The sequence below is a fragment of the Puntigrus tetrazona genome, unplaced genomic scaffold (genome assembly GCF_018831695.1).
Source record: "Puntigrus tetrazona isolate hp1 unplaced genomic scaffold, ASM1883169v1 S000000488, whole genome shotgun sequence".
In the NCBI taxonomy this organism is placed as follows: Eukaryota; Metazoa; Chordata; class Actinopteri; order Cypriniformes; family Cyprinidae; genus Puntigrus; species Puntigrus tetrazona.
In genome coordinates this window covers 277-21551 of record NW_025048129.1, presented here as the reverse complement: position 1 = coordinate 21551, position 21275 = coordinate 277, and the positions used below count along the sequence as shown (strand labels likewise).

At 36.6% G+C, this 21275-nt stretch overlaps 2 protein-coding genes across 7 annotated transcripts in view; one reads left to right on the top strand and one right to left on the bottom strand.

Moving 5' to 3' along the window:
* Nucleotides 1–9028, top strand: part of LOC122334160 (NACHT, LRR and PYD domains-containing protein 3-like) — a 15842-nt gene extending 6814 nt beyond the window's left edge. For 3 of the 4 annotated variants that reach the window (XM_043231992.1, XM_043231995.1, XM_043231993.1), the window contains exons 8-17: nt 279–449; nt 1532–1702; nt 1794–1967; nt 2423–2593; nt 3670–3843; nt 4670–4843; nt 4931–5104; nt 5391–5564; nt 5679–5840; nt 8072–9028. In XM_043231992.1, coding sequence (XP_043087927.1) covers nt 279–449; nt 1532–1702; nt 1794–1967; nt 2423–2593; nt 3670–3843; nt 4670–4843; nt 4931–5104; nt 5391–5564; nt 5679–5840; nt 8072–8084 — 1558 coding nt within the window. In that variant the 3' untranslated portion in view covers nt 8085–9028. The remainder of the gene's footprint in view (nt 1–278; nt 450–1531; nt 1703–1793; nt 1968–2422; nt 2594–3669; nt 3844–4669; nt 4844–4930; nt 5105–5390; nt 5565–5678; nt 5841–8071) is intronic. The other variant, XM_043231996.1, reaches the window with a different exon arrangement.
* Nucleotides 8856–21275, bottom strand: LOC122334161 (NACHT, LRR and PYD domains-containing protein 12-like). Of its 3 annotated transcripts, XM_043231997.1 has the most exons (10): nt 21165–21275; nt 20898–21011; nt 20580–20693; nt 18396–20366; nt 16716–16889; nt 14955–15122; nt 14686–14859; nt 12268–12447; nt 11296–11342; nt 8856–10008 (listed from the first exon to the last, which is right to left on the bottom strand). In XM_043231997.1, the coding sequence occupies exons 1-10, from the start codon at nt 21212–21214 to the stop codon at nt 9482–9484; spliced, it is 3519 nt and encodes a 1172-aa protein (XP_043087932.1). In that variant the 5' UTR covers nt 21215–21275; the 3' UTR covers nt 8856–9481. The 3 variants fall into 3 exon arrangements, 2 of the variants coding, with proteins under 2 accessions (XP_043087932.1, XP_043087933.1); XR_006248721.1 differs by lacking the exons at nt 8856–10008; nt 11296–11342 and adding an exon at nt 13192–13348 and having other exon boundaries at nt 12318–12447; XM_043231998.1 differs by lacking the exons at nt 8856–10008; nt 11296–11342; nt 12268–12447 and adding an exon at nt 12454–13348.

Below are 21275 nucleotides of genomic sequence, written 5' to 3'. Positions count from 1 at the left end.
AGGAGAAATATATTCCAGAGACATCAGATGCTGGCATTCAGCGAAAAAAAAAAAGATGCCATTACAGAAATATTATAAATGTACTGTCTTTGTTGTTTGTACATAAAATATTGGATGTAAAAATATTGCAATGTATATTTAAAAACTTTACTGTAAGTTGGGTTTTCTTGAATTGTAGAAAATATGTGATTAATTAGTTCCTTTTTTTAAATCATTTGATAGTATTTGATCATTTGATATTTAACATATTACATGGATTTAATTTATTTCTCTTGTAGGCTAAATGATTGTGGCTTAACAGACAAAAGCTGTTCAGCTTTGGCTGCAGTTCTTGAATCGGATTCCAGTCTGAAAGAGCTGAACATGAACAATAATAATCTGCAGGATTCAGGAGTGAAGCTGCTCTGCGCTGGACTGAAGAATTTTAACTGTAAATTAGAGATACTGAGGTAAGGTTTTTGACTATTGTTTAGAGATCCATTTGTTGACATGGACCTAGACAATGACTGAGAAGAGAACTGCTTGAGCTCAATAAAATATATTGGTTTTAATTCCATCATGAAATCGACATTTCAGTTCCAGCCACAGCATTTCAATGCGGTTTAAGTGTGAACTTATGTTAAGGCATTTTTAAAAAAAATCCATTTTGAGGTTGCTTTGTGGATCATTTTGGTGAAATACTTTCACACCTGTTGAGTTTTACATAATTGATAATCAGAATTTCCAGGAAACCCCTAATGAGGTTAAATCAATAGGTTAAAACTTAAAGCAGGTAGAAAGAAGGTAATGGAGCATCATGCAAAATGTATACCAAGTTAGACAGCAGGGTTTGGCTCCATCAGCTTTTAAAAAAATCTGCACAGGATGGTTTAGAAGCACAGCAAACATGATTGTTAAAATCACCCGGTCAACAGTGTTCATTTATTTCATGCATGGTAACCGAACCCTCTATTAATACAGCAAGTTCACTTAAAAGTACTTATTGTGGTGAGAAAGATGATATATTGGAGCTGTAGTGATGGGGTTTACTAAGACTATCTGTAAAAGCTGCAACTTAAGATGGTTGAGAAAGTAGCTGCAATGAACAGTGTCTTTAAAAACAGTAGCAAAGCCATCTCCACAGCCCGACACAAGACTACACTCTGGATGCGGAGGGGATTGACATGAAAAATAACTATTTTTTTTGATGTGCTGCCACTGCTTCCGACACCACAATGTTTGTGACCGGCACAATGGTACAATCACAAGGAAAACAATGCAATGTCTTGTACACTAAATTACAACTGAAAGGAACAAAAATATATATAATATATAATTAACTTTATAGATTAAAATTTTAAAAGGAAGAGCTCAAAAATCGGTTGAATATTACATTTTATTTATGTGACTCAGTCCACAAAATCTTAAGTCTTAAGTGTTATTTTTTTCAAAATTAAGATTTATACATCTAAAAAGTAAATAAATATGCTTTCCATTGATGTATGGTTTGAAAATCTGGAATCTAAGGGTTCAATTATGTCGATCATTTTAGGCTGTGTGACTGTGGTCTAACAGAGGAAAGCTGTTCAGCTCTTGCTACAGTCCTGAGATCAAACTCCAGTCTGAAAGAGCTTGACATCAGCAACAACAATCTGCAGGATTCGGGAGTCAAGAAACTTCAGAATGCATTAGAAAATACAGGATGCACATTGAAGAAACTCAGGTGAATGCAATCAACCATTTTTTTTTTTCAAAAGTAAGATATTAAACCTTTTATCTGTAATAATAATTAAATAATTTTGAATGTAATAAAGACTCTCAGGCTGCAGTATCAGTGAAGAAGGTTATAAGGCTCTGTCTTCAGCTCTGAGATCAAACCCTTCACACCTGATAGAGCTGGATCTCACAGGAAATGATCCCGGACAATCAGGAATGAAGGATCTCACTGATTTACTACAGGATCCAAACTTTCCACTGAAGACACTGAGGTGAGATGTGATGAAGTAATGTGAAATAAATGATATACATGTCAATTACTTGCACTATATGAAAATATTAGATTATACTATTTAGCTGCAGCTTCTGTTTATTCTATGATTAACGTAAATGTAGTTCAGTTGAATTAAAAGTTACAGGCTAATCAGATATTCAGTAGTTGGGATTCAGTAGTTTGGTGCCTCAGTAATTAACATTGTGTTACTGTGGACATCTGTCCTAAAAAATATTCAGTGTGACTAATTATACTGATTGTTTAAATGGCGCTGAATGCTGAGTTCAGATTCACAGCTACTACAGGAGATCTATAATACGTCTGAACCTGCAGTTTCTCTCCTAATGAACAGAATTACTTCTGCATCAAAAGACAAAAAAAAAACTTTGCTTGGGTTTTGTGATGGGGCCCTATGTTTGATGATCTTTAAATTGATCATCTTGTCTTCTGCAGGGTTTTGGGTCCTGCTGCAGATGAAGGCTGTCAGTATGTGACTGGAATTCTGAGTAAAAACCCATTAGTCCTGAGAGAGCTGAATCTGAGTGGACATAAAGTAGGAGACACGGGAGTGAATCATATCTCTGCTCTAATGCAGGATAAACACTGTACACTCAACACACTGATGTGAGCATGTTACAGCATTTCACATTACTAGTAATGTTACAGCAGTCTGTTTTAATTGATGAATGAATTATGGTAAGAAATGTACAAAATATCTTTGTGGAACACGATCTTTACTTATATCCTAATGATTTTTGGCGTTAAAAAAACTGATAAATTTGACCAATACCATTTATTTTTGGCTATTGCTGCAAATATACCCCAGGGACTTAAAACGCATATATGTAAACTCTGGTCACATATATAAAGCCATTTGCACTTTAGGTCAGATCTTGACTGAATTGTACTGTCTGTGTGCTTATTCTACACAATGGTACAGTTGAATCTAATATAATCTAAATGAATAAATGTGTTAGCAGAACCACCCCAAAATGATACAAATCTACGCTCTCATCATTTTTTTGATCCGCATTAAACCAAATAAGTCTCATTAGATCTGTTCTTATTCTCTGAGTAGTGTGACGTCACATTGTTTAGGCTCCGCCCATACCTGATGACTGACAGCCCTGCGTTACCATAGTTTCAGCTCTCAGAGAGTTGTTTGATTGTACCATAGATATGTATGTGAAGATGCCAAGCTCAATTAAAGTGGCTGAAGCATATAATTATTATTTCGTTGATTCTGTAGACAAAATTGCATAATGTTTTTAACGAGTATAGGTCTGTTCAGTTAACATTCACAACACAGCCTCTTCACACTTCATAAACCATTTTACCGTTTGCTCCAGAGCAAACTTTACAGCAACAGACAACACAAACCATTTCGATTCAGAGTGCTTTATATTTTAATATTTTAGAGAAGTATTACTGTACTTCATATATCTACAGTTTTATTTTAATCTGCAAAGTCGAATCTGTGTAGTAAAGCTGATCAAGATACTGAACAGAGAAGAGAGAACGCAGATAATCATTAGAAATATGAAACCATGAGATGTGTTTATTATCTGATCAAATGAACAGCTTTTCTCTATTGATGACTAAATTGTGGAAATCAAAACACTCTTCCTCTGTTTTTTTGTTTGTTTGTTTGTTTTATTAAGACACTGTGACATTGTCTTCTCACATTTCTCTCAATGTAGGTTAAGCAGCTGTGAAATGACAGAAGAAGGTTGTTCTGCTCTGACTTCAGCTCTGAAATCAAACCCATCACACCTGAGAGAACTGGACCTGAGCAGGAATAAACTCGGAGACTCTGGAGTGAAACACCTCAGTGATCTACTGATGAACACACAATTCAAGCTGGGAAAGCTAGAGTTAGTATTCTTAGTATTCTTATACTCTATAGCAGTTAGACCTTATAAAGGCTTGTACACAAACAATTATTGGCATAAATTATCGATAGATCCAAAAAACAAATTTTATTAGGGTCATTATCTATAGTAAATTATACATTCAAGCAGTCATTTAAGTATTGATAAAAGGAATTACGTTGTACAGCATCACCCTTATAAAGACAAAAACAATCATTCAGATAACTCTTCCAAATTAATATATTACAAGAAATATCTTGATTTGAGAAAATATATTTCTCTTTAAAGGAGGCTATATATAGAGTTGAGAAGGAAGGTGCCACGTAAACAAAGTCATTCTAGAAGATAAAATAGTTATGAGAAAGAGCAATCTCAGATAATGTTTTAGATGTATTCATTAGAGGGGACCGAGTCAACTCGTTTTGACAAGAAATAAATGATAGATTCAGTGCCTTTTTATGAGGTTTATTTTTATGAACTAAAAAGTAACCAAAAGTATTTGTTCAGTAACTGGATGAATTGAGTAAATGAAAAACAACATAGGAGTTGTATATTTTAGGAAATAGGGCTTTTTATTTCCACAATAAGGTCGTATATACAAATGTGGATATTGGAGATGTTACCAGCCATGACTGGATGTCCAAGAGGTGACTCCAGATATAACCAGATTTTTTTATTTTCAGGAATTTAGGTTCCCTCTTAGTAATTTCACCAATCTGAAATATTTAAGATATAAGATTGGAACTATATGGTGTTCACTTGAGATTAATTTAACTCACACATGAACACAACATGTCTGATTTATTGTCTTTTCCCTTTCTGTCTTCAGTCTGTGTGATTGCAGTATTACAGAGAGACAGTGTCTCATCCTGACTTCAGCTCTGAAATCAAACCCATCACACCTGAAAGAACTGAACCTGAGCGAGAATCAAATAAAAAACACAGGAGTGAATTACTTATGTGACTTACTGAAGGATTCACACTGTAAACTGGAGAGACTGAGGTCAGTAACATTCACAGGCAAGAATAAAATGTTTTATTTAAATTAAACAGAATGAAGTGTGACTTCTGTCTTTTTTTCTCAATGTAGGTTAAGCGGCTGTGAAATGAAAGATGAATGTTGTTCTGCTCTGACTTTAGCTCTGAAATCAAACCCATCACACCTAAGAGAACTGAACCTGAGTGGGACTAAACTTAGAGACACTGGTTTGAAACACCTCAGTGATCTACTGAAGAACAAACAATTCAAGCTAAATAAACTAGAGTTAGTATCATTATTAGTTATTAGTTTCTGTTTTAGTCAATATTTTTTATGTATGTCAATATACTTTACAAATCACAAGCTTTCTAAATACTCTCCATACTTGAAATCTAACTAGTATCCTCAAATCCTAGTTTTGTTTTAATTCATGGCTGTTTTATTATTTATTTACATTATTGTTTTTCAGCAATATTTCATTTATTGTACTGTATTGTGTTTACTCATGAATGGTTTAACTCGCACATGAACATAATGTATTTAATTTTGTCTTTTCTCTTTCTGCCTTCAGTCTGTGTGACTGCAGTATTACAGAGAAACAGTGTCTCATCTTGAGTTCAGCTCTGAAATCAAACCCATCACACCTGAGAGAACTGAACCTAGGTTGGAATCAAATAAAAAACACAGGAGTGGATCACTTATGTGACATACTAAAGGGTTTAAACTGTAAACTGGAGAAATTAAGGTCAGTAACATTAACATACAAAAATTTAAATTATGAAAATTTACTCATTTGTGTACAATTCTTCACCTTAATTTTTTTGTAAGACTATCTCTCTTTCTGCTTTTCTCTATCTAGTCTTTATGACTGTGGCATTACAGATGTCTCTTCTTTAACTCAGTCTTTAACAAACACAAAAACACTGCAGTATCTAAAAGAGCTTCATCTAAGTTATAATAAGATTGGAGACTCAAAGCAGCAGCTCATTGATGTGCTACGAGACTCAAATTGTAAACTGAGGTGAGTAAACAGTGTTATTTAAAGAAATTTATTTACCTCTGATATGTGAACAAACATATACTTTCAATTGTTTGTGAAAAGAGTTCAAATTACCAATTTATTTCAAACTGCATTAGAATGAAATGTAAAGTTGAACCTAATTAACCTAAAACCTAAAAGTGTTTAGGACTAGCGTCTCCTGGAGAGACTCGTACACAGATTCAGTAGCGGTACCAATTGAGACACTCATTTAAGAGAAAGAGTCCAGACTGCGACTGCGGTAGACAGGGTAGCGATGCAGGGACCACAATGGGCCACCTTGCTGGAATATGGATTCATGCTGGGTCAGATCCTTGCTGTAGCAAACTCCACTGACAAACAGAGTTTTGAGAAACCAGAGACTTTGCAGAAGAACAGCCTCACTGGAACAGAAGGATTCACAGAACAAACTAACTGAAGAGACAGGCAATCTAGATGAGCAAAGCGAGGAGCAGAATACACAATACAAAGAACTGACAAAGACAGGACTGGGAGTATTAAGTAGGGCTAAGATAACGAGCTGCAGCTGGAAACAATCAGCTTGCATCAGCCACAGCCATTCACAAACGCACACAAGTTAGTTAGTGAACAACCATGACCTCCCCCCTCACTCCCAACCGATTTTTCCCCTTGAATGTTATCATGAATAGGGGGGTGATCCAATAGGTCCCTTGCCGGAATCAAACTTCTTCCGGACTGTAATCTTCCCAGTCCACCAAGTATTGGAATCTGTGTCCCCTCCACCTCGAGTCCAGAAAAAGATTTATTGTATAGGTGGGTTCTCCATCTACAAGGTACGTGAGCAGAAGGGGCCAAGGCTTTCGACTCCATACTGGGAAAAAGAGGTGGCTAGTATCCTAAGGTACATTCAAACGGCAAAGGTCTGTGGATGACAGTGGTAATGAGTTATGGGCACACTCAACCCATGACAGTTGCGGAGTGTGATTTGACCAAACATCACAGCACCCTTTCAAGATCCTGGTTGGCCCCCCTCAGTTTGACTGTTGGTCTGAAGACAAACTCACAGTTGCCCCAGTGACCAGCAAAACTCTCTTCAAAATTCAAAGGGACTAACAACAGCACAAACAGAATAGGCCAAAACAAACTGTCAGATATCATCATGAGCCATTGTGCACCACCAGAATCATTTTTTAACAAGAAAAACAGTGCAACTGATTCCTGAATAAGCCAGCAGGGCCTTGCGGGAATCAGGAGTTGGCCAATCCACCACAGCTTTAACCTGGTCAGGATCAATGTGCACTCCCTCAGGCAGCACAGTGTAACCCAGAAAAAGAACTGAAAAGCAAACTTCTCCACCTTGACAAAAAGCCCATTCTCAACCAGTCTCTCAGCATTCACCTGACGTGTTGACGCATTCCTGGAGAGAAGAGGAAAATATCAATATGTCGTCCAGACATGTATGAAAGAATGCTGACCAAATGGTAAGCGTTCTTTAAATCCAAATTGGTGAAAACAAACAAAAATCCCTGCCTCTGTTGGAGAAGGGGTGAATGAGCCCCGCTGCTAGAGAATCAGACATTAATTTTTCTATGACCGCCCTCTCAGGGACAGAAAGCGAATATAATCTGCCAGAAAAGTATCAAAGTACATTGTCATAGGGACAATGAGGAGGAAGTGAAGCAGCCCTGGATTTACTGAACATTGCATTTAGGTCATGGTGCCTCAAGGCACATTTGACAGGTTCACCAGATAAAGACAGGACTGGGAGCACTCTTTAAGTAGGGCTAAGATAACAAGCTGCAGCTGGAAAAAATTAGCCACACCCATTCACACACACCACATGCACAGATGAACCCAACAACCGTGACAGACCTATTCTATGATGAAATCCGTTTGAATGAGCATCACAGTTATATGTTTTCTTGACACGTAAGAGAATAACTGGACACAAATTATTGATTTGAGACTAAATTTTTAGCTCTTTAAATGCAAAGCTTCTGCAAAAAAATAAAATTCTTAACAAACAGCTGTGAACCTGGAAGATTTGTTTTTATATTGACTTAATAGAGACACAACAGAATAGAATTAAATGTTCTAAATATTATATTTTAAAACACAAATACGGTATAGTCAGTAATTTATTCTGATTACAGCATTTTAATCACTTTTTCCTTAAACTGACCGAAATATAGTAACCAATGTGTCCTGTTTTTCACTGAACTGATTATCTTCTATTCTGTTCCACTTTATAGTGTAGACAGATAGAGATCATCACCAGAAAAACCTGATTAATGAAAATGCTGAAGTCATCTTGGAGCAGTAAACATCAGATCCACAGATTTTCACTGCTGTGTCTATGAGGAGAAATAAATGTGTAAAAGAAACTCAGACTTTGTAATGAAATAATGTAGCATATATGTTAGAATTTAAATAGTCTGGCTCTTCAGTTTAACAATATTTGCATTAAACTCATTCATAATGATTCAAATGTTTAAATGTGATTGTCAAGTGCAGCACTTAAATGTATCAGAAGATATACATCTACAATGTGTGCAAAAGTTACTTATTTACATGATCTCTTACATTTTATACATATTATTATTCTAGTTAGCATTGTGTCACAATTGCTCTCATTACAACAGTGTACATAAAAGGTGTATTGTACAGTTTTGCGATGAATAGATTTTTTTTATGCAGTGAGTTTATGCTGAACTGACAACAGCTTTAGTGATTAGAAATGTGCCTTTTACTCCATTTGCCGTTTTATTCACAGTTTGAAGAATGGTTCATGTGACTTTTCTTGCATGTTTTTTAAATTATTTAGGAGGCCTTTCTGCTGTTTATCTGCTGGGAACACATTCATTTTTATGTAAATGTAAATGTCACAATTTTTGGAAATGAACGAAAAAAAAGTCAATTGGCCAGTGACTCAACCTTAATATTAGAATATGCGAAAAAATTCCACTGAAGAGTAACTTTAAGGAAACTGAAGGACTCTGTTGAGGCGGAGGTCACACACCAAGAAGGAAAACTTTGTAAAGATCATATTGCGCTTCTCTTTATTTCAATGCCTTTCTCAACAGTACAAACAGCATTTTTAAAACAAATTGATGATTAATGATGAAATATTGATGTTAAGAAAAACCTCAATTATCTGAAATTTGAAATAAACATCACACAAACAATAAATAAATACTTTGTTGATTTGGGATGGTCAACTGTTGAATAATGCACATGCCCCTGTTTTCAAGCTCCTTACTGATGAAACAAGCCTGTTCTTGATAACGCTGCTGTGTACGTGTCAGAACCACCACTGGCTTTACCTAAAACCTGTCTCTTATACAACTTAGCCATAGTCATCAGCTACCTCCCAGTTATTTTACTTCACCGGTTTATAATCCTATCAAAACTATTCTTGTTTCTCACATTTAGAGAATAAAACCAACCCAACAGTCAAAAAGATAACAGTGACTCAATACAAGATCTGCAGGATCTGCAGTGTTTGTCCACATTATATGAGCTTAGCTTAGCTTAGCTTATGACTTTAGCCAGTTTAAGGAAATCAAAAATCTCTGTTTACATCTCTGTTAATGTCCATGTAAACGTAGCCAATGTTACAGATTTAGCATGAGTGCAAAGGATTGTGGGTAGAATCTCATTCATTAGCACAGTTTCACTGATGATCCCATATTAACAGAAAACCCCAGATAGAGAGGGTGAGTGAATGTGGTCTGGATTGTGTGGATGAGGCTCATTGCATCAGTGACGCTATAGAAGGACAGAGTTCCTGCACTGTGATCCACATAACATCCTATTTTACTGCTGCTGATAGACTCTTCAGGGAGATCAGTGTGTAAATTATTGTGTGTGAATGAGTAACTGTCAGGGGAGCAGCACAAACTCCAGGACTGATCATTACATCCAAATTCACAAACATCACTCCGCCCCTTTCTGCTTATGCTCTTATATGACACCGATATAGACACACCATCCTCTCCACTCCACTCCATCTCCCAGTAACAGCGTCCACACACACTCTCTCTACACAGCACCTGTTGACATGCATCAAATCTGTCTGGATGATCAGGATACAGCTGTTTCTCTCTCACGTACGTCACCTTCCTGTTCTCCTCGGACAGAATAAGTTTATTGTTTGCTGTGTTTGGATCCAGTGTGAGAAAACACGCATCTGAAAACAAGAAGAGAGACACTTATAACACAACAATAGCTGCTGAAGAATTGTATGCTCTTGTTTATTTTATGTAGTGAGGACCAAATGGGTTTTATTTTATGTGAGGTAGAGAATAAACCAGCTAAAACCAGTTTAAGCTGGCTGGCTGGTTTTAGCTGATCAACCAGCCTGTTCTTAGCTGGTCATCTGGCTGGTTTTAGAGGAGTTGTGGCCACTTTCTTAGCTGGTCAGACTGGGCCTAACCATCTTAACCAGCCAACCAGCCTAAGGTGGTTTCAGCTGGGGGTTTTTCAGCAGGGTGTACAGTGTAAAAATCATTAGTGTCTACCCAAATCGTGTTTGTGTGTGTGCGTGCACTTGTGCAGCTATCTTTGTGATGGCCGGTTTGAGTTTTGGATCACTGGAGTGAGGACAATTTTGTAAAGGTCCTCACTTTCGGAGAGCCCTTTAACACTAGAACCGCCAGAGGTCGCTGTATATCTAAAACCCCCAGTGGGGTAAAATTTGCCCATGCACATTAAACCTGTTTTTATATGACTAGGGAATGTATTATTTCACTATATTAAGCCACTGCCTTTACAAAAAAGCGTCTAGGCTTTTTTATGCAGGCTACAGTTGTTACTTTTCATAACGGTAAATATAAGCTAAACAAGCTTGCATTGACAACGAGAGTTAGAAAGAAGCAAATACATATTTGGGTGGTGTAATATTATATTACAATGTCATTAATCGATATAGACTTATTAATATAACCTATGTCATGTAAATTAATAAAATAACACATTGATAATAATTATTCACGATATATAATGCATGATGCAATGACTAATTCATGTGCACAGCTTCTCCCAATAAATTTGTTAGTTCGCTTACTTTTACTTATAATTTCAGTTAAAAAACAGCAACAATAAACTTCGGCTAATCAAAAATGTTTGTAATCATTAGCCTATAAATCAAGCTCAAAAGTACATGTGGGTAAATTTGACCCATGTGGTGCACCATTTTAGTAAAAGTCAATGTCTGGGAGACTTGAAAGTTTTATTGAAAATTTGTTATTTACACACAGCAATGGGTAAAATGTTGTGCTCTAGTGTTTGAGGGTCAAGACTTGATTTTAGGGGTCAGGTTATATTTGGGTAAGGGGTAGGTTTAGGGTAAGGGTTTGGGAGAGCCACTTAGTTCTGTTGGGTAGGTTAAGGGTAAGGAGTTAGAAATTGCATTGTGTCAGTGTATGTCTTCACAAAGATATCTACACAGAGTTTGTGTGTGTATGGAAAAATTTACATTTCTTCAGTCCTGCTGTTATCCTGAATTTTCCTCCGTGGTCAACACTATAAAAACACACACAATATCTCATTCAGTCAGTATATACACACTAAATAAAAATAATTTTTAGTTATGATTTTTGGTTTCCAATGATCCTATAAAGAGCATAATCAGATAGGATAAAACTAAATGCTAAGCATGTTAAAATGAGCATGCTGTAGATGTATTGGCAGTAGCAAGTATTGGTTCTTGCGCTTCTGCAGCAACATAGCAGATCTATTCTGTTAAATACAGTAACATTATTATGTACGGGAGACTCGGGACGGTTGCGACATGACTTATTTCTTCAGTTGCTCAGTTAGCCCATCCACCAATCTGTAAGAAATCAGCCATTTTTGGCATGAAGTCTATCAAGTGTTTTTGGCATAGCTATCAAGTGTTAAAGCTATTGTCTCTAGCTAGTCTCTAGTTTTATCATGGCTTTTTTTCAGTAGGGACAGTTGTAACGTTGTTACAGGCCCTGAAATTGATGTCAGGTTTCTAGATTCTAGGTTTATGCTTATCAAGTATTTTCAAGTATTATTTATTTTTATCCTCTGTTTAAGAATAATAAAATAAACTATCACATAAATTGTAATGGTTTTAATAGAAACTGTTAACTGGACACTTTCTATTCATTGCTTTTGTTAAAACCACTAAATCCTATTGTAAAACACTGTACAGGAACCCATTATTTAATAATTTTAACGGTTAAAATGTGATGGTTTGTACTTTTTGCAATGGTATTTGTAGTGATGGTGAGATTTGTGATGTTATTTGCCATAAATGTGATAGAATTGCTGTAATATTTTGAGAGAGTAGCGACTTTGTGGCGGGTCTATTTGGGAAAAAAATCATCAGTTAAAGCAAATCAAACTATGGTGAGCAGATTTCTGAATGGGATATTTTTTGGTTCAAACCATTCAACTTTCAAAAAACTTGTCAACATACTTAAGTTTTTCCTGTGTGTATGTGTTTTCCATCAGTTTTTCAGAAAGCAGCTTGACTCCTAATTCTCCTGGGTGATTGTAGCTCAGGTCCAGCAGGTCCAGCTTTTTTTGTGATGGGTTTGAACTCAGAGCTGAAGACAGATAACCAACACCTTCTTCTGTCACCATACATCCAGACAATCTAAAAAACAACCAGCAACAGTCAACATTACATTTCTTTAACAGTCACTTATTACTAACACCAGTGGTATGCTATAGCTGCAATTGCAAATTCTCTATTACATTATATAATAAGTGTATGTACAGGCCCAAAGTGTCCATTGGAAAATTCTGGAGAATACATTGACATACATTGGAAAGGCAGTAAGTAGTACTACTTCCACAAGCACCTTTATACGGGAAGCATAAAGCACAATTCTCTAGTTAATTTTTTAACACTGAAAGCGGCAAATCTGTGGTTTTATTAATGGCCGAAGCAACAGTGTGCATGGGGTGTTCATACACTTGAAATAGGTCCCTGTTTGTGCATACACAGCTGTTCATGATGGTTATGAATATGAATTAATAATGTCACTGATATGCCAGGCTCTTTTACCACTCAATGACAATCACTCTCACTCGATTAGTAACACCTGCACTGTATCACCAGTCATTGCACCCACATAAGCACAAATCTCACCCAGCTCTTTTTTCATATAAGAAAGGGACATGACAATGTATATCATGTCTCCAATGGCATCTTTGCTGCACCTTTTCCTATGTTGGATCCCTTCTCCTACCTCCAACATTACTCCAAGTTTCTGACTCCTTGTGTATCCCCTGTTTGTGTTCCTCATGTATCAGCCAGTCAACTGAGGTCAGTTCTCTCTTCACTCAATAACTTGCCTATGATCTCTTCATCTACAAGCAATACAAAAACTCTTACCTCATCAATCCACCTGCAACTCAATGCTTAGTCATCCACCATCTAAACCCCCTCTTCTCCACCAGTCATTGTCAGTCACATGACTAATCCAGCACCTACTCCGCAAGGACTACAATCTCGCTTCTCCCATTCAGAAGATAAAGGTACAACCATCAACCTGCGAGAAGCCAAAAGACTCAACTTAAAAACAAAAACAAGCCAGGTAGGCCTTCTTTTTTATGAAATTAAATTTTTCCCATCCTAGTTCCTAGAATGTTTGTGTGCTTATTCAGACTCTATGCTCCAGAAGATCCTTCTGTAATCTCAGAGCCCATTTTACCTCTAAAAACATTGGTCAATCCCATTCTGTGGTCCATATTAACTCTCTACCACCAATGCCTCTAGTCCTTTTCCCCTTACATGTCCACCCGGTCTCACCCAGGTTCAACATTCCAAACACACAATGCATTCATACAATGGAGCTCTCTTGCTGCTAAAGAACCACTTCAAGATGTCCGAAGGTTTATTCGGGGATGTAAGGAATGTACCATCTCCTACCTCCTGCCCTGGTCACACCTGAGAGTTGATTTCATCACAGATCCGCCTCTAAAACTTTTTGACTCAAGGACAATATCACGGTTTACACATTAAGTAAGGGGCTGTGCATACTATGTTTATTACAAGTTAGGCTTTGATTTTGTAAAAATTCTAAATTGACACTTAATACTGTACTGTATGTATAGCTTCTTGTACCTACAGTTATATTCTTGTACTATCACTACCTATTTACTACCACTTTTTTTATGAAACACAGATAAGTTGCATCAGCGTACAAATCAAATGATGTATAAAGCATATTTGTATCATTTCATTTAGAAAAAAAAATAATAATAAAATGTTTACAAACATTAGAATTGTGTATCTATATTCCTCACACTCCATTCTGCCCTAATCACATGAAAGGATCGTGAATGCATTTCTGTGCTGAACCCAGCAATGAGTTTAACAACAATCACAGCATGGATTAAAGTAGGCTATAGCTATGCAAAAGATTACAATTAAAATCCTGTTAATTACTAATAATACATAGAATAATTAATCAACGGAGACAAGAACATATAAATGAGCTCCAGAGACAGATCACAGGGATCAGACCCAGAGAACATAAGCCTTCCTTTCAAATCTACATATCGGAATCTGCAATCTTGATTCAGGATTTATTTAGCCTGCTGCTGATTTTAGTCTAAGACAGACCTACAGTCCTGTGAACCTCCTCTTCTACAGATTTGGGCACAGGAAATAAAGAATGCACACTTATAGGTTCTTATAGGTCTACATTTAGCATGCTCTGCACGTTTTAAAAAAATTAAAAGTCAAGCAAATATGCATTTTTGAATCTTGGCTAAAATGCCAAGTTTTAAAGATATGCAGTGCCATTTTTAAAAATTTTGCAGTTTTGTTTTAGTTTAGCCATTTTAATTTGAACACAATTCATGTGTATGCAAAGCAGTTTACCTCAGTATCTCCAGCTGACAGTTGGGACTCTTCAGTCCTTCAGAAAGAAGCTTTATTCCTAAATCCTGCAGGTCATTGTTACTCAGGTCCAACTCTTTTAGGACAGAGTTTAAGGATTGTAGAACTAACGACAAACTCTCACAAGACTCTGCAGTGAGGTTACATATTGAAAATCTGAAAAAGAAAACCACAAAGCAATTGCATGCAATATAATTCAAATCTTGATTATTAACCTAATGCAATAGAACAAAATAAAAAATAACTCAGACCTTAGTCTTTCCAGCTTGCAGCTCTTCAGTCCATCAGAAAGATGTTTCACTCCTGAATCCTGCAGATCATTGTTACTCAGGTCCAGCTCCCTCAGGACAGAGTTTGAGGATTGTAGAGCTAAAGACAAACTTTCACAAGACTCTGCAGTGAGATTAAATCCACATAACCTGTGTATAGAACAGAACAAACAGCAATATAAATATTTATTAGGTATAATCTGGTGTGCACACATCAAAATTGCCAGTGTTCTGTTAACACTACTTAGTGTTTATTTCTGTCAGGACCACTACCTTCAAAGATGATTGACAATTAGCATATTGTTTAGATTAGTCTAATTCAAGGAGAACCAGAAGGCTGGATCCTGATTGATAGAGGAGAAGGAGTTGGGGATAATGGAAGCTAATTAGCTATTGAGCAACACAAAAATACTGATAATACTGATGGACCTTAAATATGATGCTGTATGCCGTATATGTCAAATATAGTTAGCTAAGAGTCAGCAGCAAGGGTTTGACTGACTTGACCTGCCAGAACAAATGTTATACTAGATATACAACACAATGTATCATATATATTTGCATATTGCCTCTGGACATTTATACTTCCTAGTAAGGGGTGCCAGTGACTTGCCAGTCTTTGGGACCTGATGTCTATACTTTTTTTTCAAGGTGAAAGTAAACCTATGAGTGAAACAAAAATCGGGACAAACTTGGAACATCGGGAGGCAACTGGGAGGCATTCGAAACAGATGCCCGAGCCACCTCAGCTGGCCTCTCTCCAGGAGGAGTAGCAGGTCTACTCCGAGCTCCTCTCCAGTGACTGAGCTCCTTACCCTATCTCTAAGGAAGTGCCCAGCTACTTTGCGGAGGAAACTCATTTCGCCCGCATGTATCCTGGATCTCATCCTTTTGGTCATGACCCCAAAGCTCATAACCATAGGTGAGAATAGTAACATTGACTTGCAGCTCAGCTCCTTCTTCACCACAATGAAAAAAAAGTCCTTTGTTGTGGCTGCCTTCTCTTTAAGACACAAAAAAAATCCTTTTGTGGGAGTCTTTGAGCTTTGTAACTCTGCAGATCTTATACATAAACAAACATAATGCATAACACACCAAAGAAGAGGAAAAATAAAAATGACATGATATTAACTTTTTAGACATTATGAGAAGTAAACAACACTCTTGATGAAAGGCCATTAAGCCATTCTCGTGCAAACTTCTGGCACCATGTTACATAAGATGTGTGAGTTTTGTGTTAAAACAAGCCAGGTCTGATGAACTTGATGACTTTACTGTCTAAACTTCCCACTCCCCCTCTAGGGTTCAGTAGTCAACTATATCACCACAATCACAAACTGGAGAAATATATATCCTTAGTGAACATGTTTTTACTTGTAAGTATGATATGAACTGGTTTATTAAAACAAACCTTTCAAAAGAATCGCTACATTAAAATGAATCTATTGATGAACTATTAATTTCTAATTATATGAGGTCTATTTTAACTAAATGAGCTAAGATGGCTTATATTTATTGTTACAAACAGCTTTATTATATATATTTTAATAAAACATATTAAAAGACATTTTAAAGACAAACTGTTAGGTATCTTAAAATATCAGGATTTTTTCTGAGAAAACACCACTGATCCATTTATAATGCAATATACAGACTGGGATTTTCTGCTATCTGCTAGTCAGAATTTCAAAACACCAATTTACGCAAATATATAAACATAATTAATGAATGTGAAATTCATACCTCAGTATGTTCAGTCGACAGTGTGTACTCTTCAATCCAACAGAGAGCAGCTTCACTCCAGAATCCTGCAGGTGATTGCTGGTCAGATCCAGCTCACACAAATGGGAGTTTGATGTTTGTAAAGCAGAACACAGTGCTTCACAGTGCTGATCAGAGAGCTCACATCCAGAAAGTCTATAACAGAGATTGACAAAGCAATGAGAATGAGATCAATGGTTAAAGCAATGTGTTCTACATTCTTTGAAAAGCAATGAAATAAGGTTTTTATTGATCAAATATTTAATATCCTGGTGACATGAAAGTCTGTGAATAGTTTGTGACGTATCCAGTGGTACACTGTAAACCTTATCAAAAGCTCATAAAATAGAATCTAAATATGAAGGTGAGCAGAAAGTGTGTGATGAAGCTGGCTGCTCATCACTGCTGCCATTAATATTAGAACTCCCGAAATTCAAACTGAATGGCCATTTTGACCATTCAAACTAGGCTGTACTGAATGTTTTTTTTTTTCATATTTACTTTTGAAGGTTTTGGAATAAAGCTTTGAATATCTGTTAAATTTTGCAATCCATTTTTGCAATATTTAATTATGTACTGTAGGAGCAGCTGCCATCGAAAGTTTGTATCCAGCAAACAGAAGAACAAAGTTTTTTGACCATTGTGAAGATGTCGCACCCACTGGAATCAAAATCCATGCCAAACTGGATCTGCTATTATAGGACAGGTAATGATAATATATTGAATATCTAAAAACAACCACAGAACCTGGTATTGTAACTAATTACAGATATCTAAATATTTCATCCATTATTATTAAAGATGTAGCATTGTCTGATCACCCTTTTTATGATATATTGCTGTCCTCCCAAAACACATTAAAGTAAATATCCAATAAACTTGGAGAAGAGCAGAGTAAACTTTATATGTACAAATTAGATTTTTAAGGGTATTGCTGTTTCCATGAACATCAGCACGTGTTTTACAAACTACAAATATATGGTTTTGCTGGTATATGTGTTGAAATGTCTGAAACCTTAAAAAAGCATTATATGATTGAAAACAATGAATATTTGTGATAATATGACAAGCACCAGTTGCATCCAATCTGGCTCCATGCCAGACAAAGCGTAAGTAACTAACTTTGCTAGTATGCAAGTAACTTTGCACATACATGTCAACCTACTTTCAATAGAGTATTAGTAGAATGTCTGATTAATACTCTTTCTTGTGACGATCTCCCAACAGACATTCTACTGATTATATATAACTTATTCTAACCCTAACCCTACCCATCTATTAATACTCTAACACTATATTGAGAGTTACTAGATATGTAGATACAAAGTTACAAAGTCAACAGAATGTGTTAAAGGGACCATCAATGTAAAGCAAAACCCAGATTTAAATTCTGTTTATCACATGATGCACTGAACATTCTTATCTAACAGATGCGATCTGTATGATTTAGGGATCAGCCAAAAATTATTACAAAGGTGTGATTGTATGTGGTAAAGGGTTAAACATAACAGACAGTCCAGAGGAAAGCAGTGGTTAAGACACCTGAACAGACTAAAACACAACAATCACCTGCCATACATTACATGTATATAAACACATAAATTAATAGTCACAATTGTACACAAATTTGTATTATTTTTGATTACATAAATGAATACTCACAAGGCTTTTCTGCAGTTGGCCACAGCTGGTATTAGTCGTCTTCTTCCCTCATTTGATGTGTTGTATTTTTGAACATCCAACTCATCCATAACTTCCTCTGACATCTGAATCATGTAGGCGATTGCTGAGCAGTGAGATGGAGAAAGTTCATTCACTGAGTGTTTATCTGATTTTACAAACTCTTGAATCTCTCTGGACAGAGTCTGATCATTGACTTCCAGAAGACAGAGAAACAGATTGATGGAGCTATCAGATGAGAGACTGCCATCATCATACTTGATTAAGTCCAATAAATTTTGACTCCCCTTGATCTGGTCTTTAATGTACTGTGTGGTTTGCCTGATGCTCTCTGAGCTCTTCTCTGTGTGTTTCAGTAGAGCCTTTAAGAGTCTCTGATTAGACTCCAGTGAGATGCCCAGGAGGAACCGGAGGAACAGATCCAGACGTCCATTCTTACTCTCAAGAGTTTTATCAACTGCTGATTTTAGTAGGTCATACAGAACGTTTTCCTCAGATCTGTATCCCTGATGTGTATGATCTAGAAACACCTGCAATGTCTCCATATTCTTCTTCAGATGGCAGTAAAATAGGTAGAAAGCAGCGAGAAACTCCTGAAAGCTCAGATGAATGAAGCTGTAGACTTTCCATTTACGAATAACAGATTCCTCCTTAAAGATTTCAGTGCAGATCCCAGAATATACTGAGGCATCTGTAACGTCTATGCCGCTTTCAATCAGGTCCTCCTCATAGAACATCACATTACCCTTCATCAGCTGTTTGAAAGCCACTTCAGCAAGTTTCACAATCGCTTCTCTGTTGGACTGCAGAAGTTTCTCTGAATCATTCTCTTCATACTTCTGATTCCTCATGTTGATCTGAATCAGCAGGAAGTGGATATACATTTCAGTAAGAGTTTGAGGGATTTCTGCTCTAAGATCATCTTCTTTTAGGAGCTTCTGAAGCACAGTGGATGAGATCCAGCAGAAGACGGGGATGTGGCACATGATGTGGAGACTTCTTGCTCTTCTGATGTGTGAGATGATTCTGCTGGCTTGATGCTCATCATTGATTCTCTTCCTGAAATATTCCTCCTTCTGAGGCTCATTGAATCCCTGAATTTCTGTTAGACGGTTGATGTATTTGGAGGGGATCTGATTAGCTGCCGCTGGTCTGGAGGTGATCCAGATGAGAGAGGAGGGAAGCAGCTCTCCTTTCACAAGCTTTGACATCAAAACGCCCACTGATGAAGTCTCAGTCACATCACAAACTTTTTCATTGTCTGAAAACTTATTGGGCTTTGACATCTGCTTTTCCTTTGATAACATCTCTGTCACATCATAAACTTTTTTAGCATCTGAAAACATCAGTGTAATTCGGCTTTCATCCAGACCATCAAAGATGAATGCAACTTTACACTTCTCATAAAACGTTGAGTCCAGATCTCGAATTTCAGGATGAAAGTCCAGCAGAAGCCTGTGAAGACTGTACTGATGATCTTGAATCAAGTTCAGCTCTCGAAATGGAAGAAGAAACATGAAATCGACATCCTGATTGGCTTTTCCCTCTGCCCAGTCCAGAATAAACTTCTGCACAGAGACAGTTTTTCCAATTCCAGCAATGCCTTTAGTAAGAACGGTCTTGATTTGGTCTTTCTTCTTACGACCTGGTTCAGCCGTGGCTTTAAAAATGTCATTGCAATCGATTGGAGTGTCCTGTGAGTGTTTTGCTCTGTTTTTTTTCTCTATCTGTAAAACCTCATGTTCTTCATTGACTCCTTCACTCTCTCCTTCTATGATGTAGAGCTGTGTGTAGATCCTGTTAAGGAGCGTTTGATTCTCTTTTAAGTTGATTCCCTCAAATAATCTCTCAAACTTGTTCTTCATGATGGTTTTGTGCTGATCTTTGACTCTCTGTAGTTCATCATGTAATGGTTGGTGTGAATGCTGCTGCAGGCCTCCGGTCAGAATATTTCTATCCACATAGCAGAAACAAAAACAATAACACAAAGAACGAATGAACACAAGTGGTAAAACATTATTTTAAAACCATGCGAGTCATTCTCTCAGCCAGTGGATACACAACAAACTGCTTAAATATAGACCAATACAATTTTTTTAAGAAGTGCTCAGGATCACTGGTATAAAATAAATAATATAATAATATAATCATGTATACAAATTATACCTCTTATCATGCTGTGTATCTCCACTCTTAATCCATATCGGTCGGTCCATAGATGCATCACTCTTCATAGACACACAGCTGAGCTCCGCCTCTGACCTCTTCTGATGAATTAAGCTGAAATACAGAAAAAAATAGACCTCAATTCATTAATTAACTATTCAACAAATCGAGTATTCATTTAACTTTAAATATACCTGTGATCAGATTTTGTATCTTCACTTTTAAACCATATTGGTCGATCCATAGATGCATCAGAGATATTAAAGTTAATCCTTTACAAAAAAAAATACTGTAGAAAGGATAATATAAATGCTATACCGGAGATCAGGATGTGTCTCTCCACTCTTTAACCATATCGGTCGATCCATAGATGCATCACTTTTCATAGACACAAAGCTGGGCTCGACTTCTGATTTCTTCTGATAAACTGAGCTGAAATACAGAGAGATTAAAGTTAATCCTTTAAATAAATCTATCTAGTAAATCAACAATTCAAATTATTTACAAATCACTTTACATTATTAGATACAAGTAAAATACCTACAAAGTACAAAAAAAGTAGAAAGGATAATATAAATGCTATACCTGAGATCAGGATGTGTCTCTCCACTCTTTAACCATATCGGTCGATCCATAGATGCATCACTCTTGATAGACACACAGCTGGGCTCAACTTCTGATTTCTTCTGATGAACT

Coding starts and splice junctions, on each gene's coding strand:
- LOC122334161 (XM_043231997.1), bottom strand. CDS start 21,214: ATGGATCGACCGATATGGTTAAAGAGTGGAGAGACACATCCTGATCTC. Junction 20,694..20,897: donor GAGACACATCCTGATCTCCG/GTATAGCATTTA, acceptor TCTGTATTTCAG/CTTAATTCATCAGAAGAGGT. Junction 15,123..16,715: donor TGTCGACTGAACATACTGAG/GTATGAATTTCA, acceptor TTCTATACACAG/GTTATGTGGATTTAATCTCA.